The sequence below is a fragment of the Lolium rigidum genome, chromosome 6, assembly GCF_022539505.1.
Source record: "Lolium rigidum isolate FL_2022 chromosome 6, APGP_CSIRO_Lrig_0.1, whole genome shotgun sequence".
Taxonomy (NCBI): domain Eukaryota; kingdom Viridiplantae; phylum Streptophyta; class Magnoliopsida; order Poales; family Poaceae; genus Lolium; species Lolium rigidum.
In genome coordinates, this window is record NC_061513.1 from 219,153,886 (window position 1) to 219,163,696 (window position 9,811).

A 9,811-nucleotide genomic window follows, 5' to 3' on the forward strand; every position below is an offset into this window, starting at 1 on the left:
GCTAGGCTCATGCTTGCATTTTTCGTGATTTAGGTAAGGTTTGGGCCGGGCTTCTTGGGTCGGACCGGGCTTTTGCCAGTTCGAGTCGGGTTCGGGCTCGGTTTATAGTTCCGGCCGGGTCGGTGTTCGGGCTTGACATTTTAGCTTTGGGCTTTTTTGGGCTTGAACCGAAACCCGTCCTAACCCGAGTTTTGCCTAGGTGTAGCTACACCGCCCACCCATCGTCGCTGCCGCCACGCCGCTTCTACGAGTGGCGCGCCGCTGTCGCCGCCACCAACCCCGCTAGCTTCGTCGTGGCATCTTCTTCCTCTGCTCTCTCTAGCCCTAACTATCTTTACCACCATACACTATGCAGATACTATCTCCGATGTCACACCCCTAATCCCAACTATCCTAGATCTTCCAAAGCACAACTACTACCTTTGGCGCCATCTCTTCGAGGCCCATCTCAACCGCTGCAACCTCCTGGATCACATCGCCATCACCTCCGTTCCCCGTTCCCCGGCCCTCGGATCGTCGTTAGGTCAAGGACGACCTCGTAGTCATCCAGTGGATCTACCAGCGTGTGTCCATGGAGATATTCAAACCTTGTCTTCCGCCACGCCACCAACGCCGCCGCTCTCTGGACGGCCCTTTGCTAGCTTTTCCAAGACAATGTCGACGCCTGTGTCAACACCCTTCACACGGAGCTTCCGCAACACCGTCCAGGGTGATTCTCAGGTCAGCGTCTACTGCCAACGGCTTCAGTCCATCGCCGAGAGCTTCATGAGCTTGGGGACCCTATCGACGACCGACAACTCATCAAGGTCCTCCTCGTCGGGATCAACGATCGCTTCGACAAGCAGGTGTCCTTCATCCCCATGATGCGGCCACCTCCCTCCTTCGACGAGGTCCGCTCCATGTTGCAGTGAGCTGACCACACCATCACCACCAAGGAGTCACGCCCTCAAGCCTTCGTCGCTGCTCCACGCCCACCGCCCCCTGCAGTGCCTCCACCAGCACCAGTGCAACCTCCCTCCGCCTGGCGCCAGAGTTCAAACTATCGCGGCAAAAACCAAATATACATGCCGCCTTGGCGCCCTCCTCCAGCACTATGCCGCCACATGCGCCTCCCGCCTCTCTGAATTGGCGTCCTTCCCATGACCCTTGGACAGGTCTCGTTCAGTCATGCCAGGGATTAGTTCAAATTTAATCAAATTTAAAACTAAAGACCTTCACACTTACTCCCTCCGTCCACAAATAAGTGGACATCTAGCTCTAAACTTTGTCCACAAAAGAGTGTACACCTATGTTCCCAATGCACTTTAATTGCTTCTCTTTCATCGCACAGAAATCAAACCCAATAATATGAGCACATGTTCTTTTTTTTTCTACATGCACTTAGCTCACTGGAGTAAAAAAATAAAAAATGAGAGATGCATGTTTCCAATATATTTTTTACTCCACTTTATAATTTATCTTGAAAAACCCGCATGTATATTTATTTGTGGATGGAGGGAGTAAAAACAAGGATGGTTGTACAGCTAACAATTAGTTGCATCTCCGCGGTGTCTCGTGGTTGAAGGAAAAGGAACGATCCTGAGCAAAACGACACGAAAACAACTTTTGAGTTTTGACCGCAACAGAAAGCATTCCGAAGAGAGGAGACGTTCAAACTTCAAAAGGCTGCCAGCCCCCTGCTCCCCGGCAGCTCTCCCCTCCTCCCTCTCGTCGCGACTTGCGAGCCCAGCCCATCCCAAATGGCGCCTCCCTCCTCTTCATCCGCCCCGCCGCCGCCGCCGCCGTCTTCGTGGGTCATCCTAGGCAGCATCGCGCGCATCTCCGCCGCGGCGGACGGCAGCGACGTCTCCGTCGCGCTCACGGCGCCGCCTCGCGTCTCCATCCTCACCGTCTCCCCGCGCGTCTTCCCCGAGCCCGCCACGACACACCATTTCCCGTTCGTCCTCTGCACCGACCCCTCCGGCCTGCTCCTCCTCCAGGCCAACCTGGGCCGCGCCGAGACCCAAGAAACCATCCAGCGCCGCCGCCACCACTCCACCTTCCTCAAGTACTGGACCTCGCGCTACTTCGTCCTCGACGCCACCACCTCCTCGGCCTTCCAGCTCCCCGACCCGGAGCCAGCCTACGCCATCCACCACCAGGCCCAGCTCGGCCTCGTCCTCTCCCCGACCGGCGACGGCCACTACATGGTCGCCGAGTTCCAGCAGATCATCGGCTGCGAGAAGGCCACGCTCCTCTGCTTCTCCTCCGAGCGCGGGGAGTGGTTCGAGAAGAAGGTCGATTACCCGGTCAAGGCCCGCCCGTGGACTGGCATCGGCGTCGTCTCGCACCTCGGGAGGCTCTGGTGGATCGACCTCTCCTGGGGCGTCATCAACTTCGACCCCTTCACCAACAGGCCCGACCTCGGCCTCGTGCCCTTCCCGCCGGGAACGGTGCTGGACTGCAGGGAGGGCTGGGGAGTCACCGACAAGTACCGGTACGTGGGTGTCAGCGCCGGCAAGCTGCGCTTCGTGGACACGTACACTCGCGGCGCCGCCACTCCCAAGGTCTCCGTCTGGACGCTCGCCGATCCGGACTCCACGGAGTGGACGCTGGAGCACGAGGCGACGTTTACTGAGATCTGGGATGACAAAACCTACAAGGCCACCAGGATGCCCAAGAAGATTCCCGTGCTTGCGCTCATCCACCCCAAGAACCCCCGCGTCGTCTACTTTGTCCTGGACAAGAACATCTTCGGCGTCGACGTGCGGACGCGCAAGGTTGTGGAATGCAAGGTGTATGGCCTAGTTGCGCCGCCGAGCTGCCACATGGCCAGCCGCTTCCTTCGCGCTTGGGAGTTGCCGCACCCGCTCCCCTCTGGTAATTAATGCCACCTTCATCATCTCCGTATGTTTCGAATTTCTATTCTATCAGTATGCTTGTTCTTGTCTGTGTATCTGATCGTCTGCCGTATGTCCAATTTCCCACTTTGTTTTGTCCTGTGCGCAATGGCTAGCTCTGTGTGTTCCTTGCAAATATCATGTGATCGCCTGGATATTTCCTATATGCCACTTCCGTTTTCCATATTTTCAGTTATTCAGTAGTCTTACTGATTGATCGTTTGCTCATTCTGACGGTCGAACGTCACATTGCTTATGTAAGGTGATCGGCCAGCTTGCAGTGTTCAATTCAAATACGAGTAATGAACTAATGATGTGTCTTCATGAATATTGTTCTTTCTGGAAATTATGCTGAGATACTAGCTTAGTAAGCTTGACTAGTGTCTACAAAACAAACTTTTGCTGTTGATTTTTTCAGGGATATTTTTTTTCTGTTTTATTGATATAATAGGTGAGAGTCATTAATAATTACATGCAGACTGTACATACTTGACTAGGTGAGAGTGATTACTTATTTTTTCAGGGATCTTTTCGTTGCACAGGTCGCTTGTACATGCATACAAATTGATGCTGACACACTAGTTTAGTAATCTTGACTAGGGATCATAGTTTTGTCTAAATATGAATGTATTTGGACATACTTTAGTTGTAGATCCATCCATATCGAGGTAAAATTGCGACATTTATTTTAAAACATAGGGACAAAACAAACTTTTGCTGTTTATTTTTTCAGGGATCTTTTGTTGTTTTATTAATATAATAGGTGAGAGTGACTACTGATTACATGTAAACTGTACATACTTGACTAGGTGAGAAGATTACTGCTTTTTTCAGGGATCTTTTCGTTGCACAAGTCTTGTACTCTTGTACATGCATTCAAATTGATGCTGAGAAATCTTGACTAGCTAGGGGCTGCTAGAGTGCTAGACAAACGTTTGCTGTAGATTTATTTAGGATCTTTCTGTTGATTATTAATAAGTGAGAGTGATTACTAGTAAAATCTAAGTCCTCACTCTGCTCCATGTGATAAGATTTTCCTAGTTGTAACAAATTTCATGAGAACCATTTATACTATACACTATTTTCTTGACTGACCGACCACATCTTCAGATTTGCCGAACCGTCTAATATTGTTTGTCTTTGAAGGAATGAATAAGTGGTGTAAGGGCATCAACGCGGCTGAAAAAGCTAAAGGACGACTATCCCATCCATCGCCAGGGGACTACCACTTGGTGGGAATGACAATGCAGACTTTCATAGGATGAACTGATGGAGGAACATGAAGCAAGTCTTTCTGTCTAACAGTCTTCTTGGTAATCTCGATAAGATCAATCTGTATGATCTTGATCACTACTTTACCCATAGTGCTAATGTTCTTCTGTCAAATTTTCCTTTGATCCAGGTGTAGTGCTCAGTTCAAGTTATGTCGAGTCCTGGTTAATTACCTGCAAGTTTAGGCATCTTCGCGCAAAGTATCTTAAGTTGTCTCCTTTTTTGGTCTATCAGAATCAGATGGTGAAACGCTGCTGGAACACTATCGGCTATAAATTCTTAGTTGAACTATCTCGTACTGTTTCTTTTAATGGTTGATTTCAGTGCCGGCCGCAGGCCTCTGAATCCAGACATCTTAACTCGATGCTTCACTGAGTTTTGTCAGTGATGTACTGATGTTCCAGTGACACTGTTGAACTCCAAATCTATGCTGCTCTTGTTTAGCGATTGATTGCTGCTCCAATTTCCCGTGTTTCGGTAGTGTTCCATGCTTATATATTGTCTTTGTGGCTGCCTTGGGATTAACTCAACCAATTCATTCTTAGCTTGTTGGTGTCGTCACCTATCTCGAATGAGAATAGGAGATGCGCTTCCATGCGTTTTTTCAGTGTTCAGTCGCTGCATGCCACTATCGACGTATAAAAAGATCGGTCATGTTTCGTGCTTTGTTTCTGATCATGTGTATACGGTACCTGCAGAGTATCTGAAATGCAGGTTGTCCATTATCATTTCCCTGACTATTTATATACTACTGTACATTGTTTGCTAGGAGAAGAGATTGAGAAGAGACTCACGCGAGGAAGGGAATAATCCACCTTGTTAGGACTTGTTGTCATGATTCGTGAGCCCGAAGCATGTGGCCACAGCAGCACAGACACTGCTGCAAGACTGAAAATTTTGGGCGGCCGGGCTGCACATCAAACGTCGCGCTTGCTAATTGGAAGCCAAAATGATACTGCACGGAAGCAGCATCAGGCCATGCAGGCCTATACCTGAGCATTTCTCGGGCCGGGCCGACCAAGGCCCGATGCGGAAAATCTTGGCCCAGGCCTGGCTCGGCCCGACCGTCGGGCCGGAAATCTTGGCCCAAGCCCGGCCCATCATAAGGAAAGTCCGTCGGGCCTCAGGCCGGGCCGCTTCCTTAAATCGCGCAAAATGATGGCCCAGGCCTGATCCATGCTGACCATCGGGCCAAAAAATCTGGCCCAGACATGGCCCAAAGGCATGGTCGGGTCGGGCTTGGCCCAGGAATTTCGGGCCGGGCTGGGCCAGGCCGACCGGGCCAGGCTGCCCATGGCTAGGTATATGCAGGCCCCTTTGACTCGCGTTTTTTTTTTGGATATATCAATCTTTTTCAAACATACCAATTACCCGTAGGCTCTTCATCAAGAAAGATGCTCGAATACATTAAATAAGAATGCACACAGGCAAAGTAAAAAAAAATCCGTAGAAGTGATCAAACACTCACAGCAGCGCCGAAGGCAACATCCCAACTAGAATTGTTTTTTTTTATCAAAAAGCAACACCTTCAAGAAGAAAATAATGCACAAATATTATCGTTGCTGGAAAAAATCCAAGCTTTTCACCATAAAGAAAGTCCAAGTTCACAAAACAATGCTTTCAGCGAGATCATTGGTGTTGTATTGTGATCCAAATTCATTCTAAAGGGAGGTTAACTTCTGACGAGCGGAGCGAGGCCCATCGCCCGTGGTTTTTCCCCCTTCTGTGTTGGAAGGGGTTTTCCACGTTAAAATCTTGTGTCCCCTGCGTGTGTTCCTTTATCGTTTTTCGTTATTTGCTTGTCGTGTTTGTAACAAGTGGTATCAGAGCCCAGGTTTCAACCTAGGGTTTGCGACATATCTTCCTTGAAGTTCGATCTACCGCAGCTGGATCACACCACGAGATTTTCTCTGTGGCAAGTGAAGATGAGGGCGATCCTTACCCAATCTTCTGATCTGGATGAAGCTCTTGATGGTTTTGGCAAGAAAGATGCCAAGACCTGGACCGACGATGAAAAGAGGAAAGATCGTAAGGCTTTTTCTTTAATTCAGCTTCATCTATCCAACAATATCTTGCAGGAAGTGCTAGCTGAGAAATCCGCAGCGGCGCTGTGGTTGAAACTGGAATCGATCCTTGATGACCCACAAGTATAGGGGGTGTATCGTAGTACTTTCGATAAATAAGAGTGTCGAACCCAACGAGGAGCAGAAGGTGTTGACAAGCAGTTTCGATGAAGGATTCACTGTAAATGCTTACAGACAAGTTTTCAGGGGGTTTTGATATAGGAGATGAATAAAGTACAAGTAAGTAAAATGGGGGAATAATAATTGCAGCAAGTGGCCCAATCCTTTTTAGCACAAAGGACAAGCCGGTTTGTTTACTGATGATGACCAAACGTTCTTGAGGACACACGGGAATTTAGTCTAGTGCTTTCGCTTCATATAGTTGATTAATCTTCATTGTTTTGATAAGTGTTGTGTGGGTGAACCTATGCTAATGCACCGTCCTTCCTAAGACTAATACATACTTGTGATTAAACCCCTTGCAAGCATCCGCAAATACAAGAAAGTAGTTAAGATAAATCTAACCACAGCCTTAAACTCTGAGATCCTGCTATCCCTCATGCATCGATATACCAACGGTGGTTCAGGTTGCTGTCACTCCGGCAACCCCACAATTAGCAAACGAATACAAGATGCATCCCCTTAGGCCCATAAAGGTGAAGTATCATGTAGTCGACGTTCACATGACACCACTAGAAGAATAACACCACAACTTAAATATCAAACCATTAAATATTACTCAACATAGTTCACTACTAACATTTAGACTTTACCCATGTCCTCAAGAACTAAACGAACTACTCACAAGACATCATATGGAACATGATCAGAGGTGATATGATGATGGATAACAATCTGAACATAAACCTTGATTCAGTTTCATTCAATAGCATCAATAATAAGGAGTAATCAATACCGGGAGAGTTTCCCCTATGAAATAATCAAGATTCAACCCTAGATGTTACAACGGAGACGAGGTGCAGCGGTGGAGATGACAGTGTCGGTGGTGGAGATGATGATGATGATGATCCCAACGAAGTCCATCTTGATGACGGTGATGATGGCGACGATTTCCCCCTCCGGGAGGGAATTTCCCCGGTGAATTTTAGCATGCCGGAGAGCTCTTTTCTCTCTGGTGTTTTCCGCCCCGTAGAGGCGGCTGTGTCTATTCTCGATCGTCCTCCGCACCTTAGGGTTTCGGGTAGATGAAGTAAGCGAAAGGGAGATGGCCGAGGGGGGTCGTGGGCCCCCTCCCCATGTGGCGGCGCGCCTGGCCTGGTGGCCGCGCCGGCCTATGGGGAGGGCCCATGGCGGCCCTCCTCGGCCTCCCCTTTTGGCTGGCTCCGTCTTCTGGAAAAATAAGAGTTTCGGTATATTTTCCGTCAATTGTTGATCTTCAGAAATATTGTATCCTGACGGTGCTTTTTCCAGCAGAATCCTGACTCCGGTGAGTAATTCTCCAATAATCATGAAACATGCAAAATAGGTGAAATAACATAAGTATCATCTCTAAATATGAAATATATCAATGAATAACGATAAATTATGATATAAAATAGTGATGCAAAATGGACGTATCAACTCCCCCCAAGCTTAGACCTCGCTTGTCCCCAAGCGAGACTGAACTTAGTAAACAAGACCACATGTTTATGGAGTGAAGAGTCGATAAATAAAATACGGACAAGAAGCATCACATTTATTAATTAACACAAGACATTCTAGTAAACAACTTCCTCATATAACTCAACTTGAGACAAGTAAAGGGAAATCACAAATAAAGGTGCATAGGAAATCATAATTGGTGATGGCAAACTTCGTTCTTGGTCAAAGAACAATTAACAGATTGTACTTATCTTTCAAGTAGAGCCTTTATATTAGAGCTTATATGGCAGAACTTACACGCTCAATCGTAACAATCTCCTCATAATCATTGATAACATTCAAAGTCATATTCATTCAGATAAAATTTGTACTAAACAAGGAATAATAAAAGACATGATTGAATAGATCACAATATAAATGGTTGGATCACAACAACTCAATTGCTTGCTTAAGATAGAGGGAAATAGGTTTACTGACTCAACATAAAGTAAAAAATAGGCCCTTCGCAGAGGGAAGCAGTGATTAAATCATGTGCTAGAGCTTTTTAAGTTTTGAAATCATATAGAGAACATAAAAGTATAGTTTTGAGAGGTGTTTGTTGTTGTCAACGACTGGTAGTGGGCACTCTAACCCCCTTGTCAAACAGACTTTCAAAGAGCGGCTCCCATGAAGGACGTTATCTCTACCAGCAAGGTAGATCATCCCTCTTATCTTTTGTTTACACATGTACTTTAGTTTTATTTAGGGATGACACTCCTCCCAACCTTTGCTTTCACAAGCCATGGCTAACCGAATCCTCTGGTGCCTTCCAACATTTCACATACCATGGAGGAGTGTCTATTTGCAAAATTAAATTGCTTACTGATGAATCAGGGAAAAACATGTGAAGAGAATTATTAATGAAAGTTAATTAATTGGGACTGGGAACCCCGTTGCCAGCTCTTTTTGCAAAATTATTGGATAAGCGGATGTGCCACTAGTCCATTGGTGAAAGTCTGCCCAACAAGATTGAAAGATAAAACACCACATACTTCCTCATGAGCTATAAAACATTGGCACAAATAAGGGGTAATAAAGTTTTGAATTGTTTAAAGGTAGCACATGAAGTATTTACTTGGAATGGCAGAGAAATACAACATAGTAGGTAGTTATGGTGGACACAAATGGCATAGGTTTGGTTTAAGGTTTTGGATGCACGAGAAGCATTCCCTCTCAGTGCAAAGCTTTGGCTAGCAAATTTCTTTGAAGCAAGCATAAGAGTTGAGGGAAACAAACAAACATACATGTGATAGAAACAATCATGCATCTTTCTTTAAGCACAAACAATTTTAACTTCAGAATACTAAGCTCATTAGCTAACAAGAAAAAAGATAATGAAATAATATATCTACATGTATTTCCCTCTTTTCTACTTAAACCTCAAAGTATTGTTGCTGTTGACCAATGCTAAGTTTGCCAAAACCAAATAGATTTACATGATGCTCCCAAAGTGATACCAGTACTAACAAGATCAATCATATGACAGAAATTGCAAACTAAAATAAGGTGTGCAAAACGTAAATGATAGCACTTCTCATTAATATTCCATAACGATAACTCACACCAAGGGATACATAGATAACCAACTAAAAGAGTGATACTTCCACACTGCAACTATCTTATATGATAATTTCCCTACTCATGATATGACACTACTTGACAGTAAAAAGGTAAAAGATAGTGATGATGTGATACCGCGGCACTCCCCCAAGCTTGGAACAAACCAAGGGGGTGCCAATACCAATGATGAATTACTCCTTCGGTGGTGATGGTGAATTCTTGATAAGCTTCTTAACAAGCTCCTTTAGCTCATCAATCTCGTAAGTGAGGTTGCGGATCAGCTCCGAGTTGTGCTCGACGCGGTTAAGAAGTATGTCAGACGGTGAGTCCCAACTCCTAGAGTTGTTTCCCCACTCCTCAGCTTCAGGCTTCATCCTTCCTGCAGTGTTAGAACGA

The 9,811-nt window shown here is 46.2% G+C and overlaps 1 protein-coding gene across 1 annotated transcript; it reads left to right on the forward strand.

Moving 5' to 3' along the window:
• Window positions 1-1,739: 1,739 nt before the first annotated feature.
• Window positions 1,740-4,563, forward strand: LOC124663765. Its single transcript, XM_047201430.1, has 3 exons — window positions 1,740-2,859; window positions 4,026-4,192; window positions 4,282-4,563. The coding sequence occupies exons 1-2, from the start codon at window positions 1,740-1,742 to the stop codon at window positions 4,142-4,144; spliced, it is 1,239 nt and encodes a 412-aa protein (XP_047057386.1). The 3' UTR covers window positions 4,145-4,192; window positions 4,282-4,563.
• The last annotated feature ends 5,248 nt before the right edge of the window (window positions 4,564-9,811 follow it).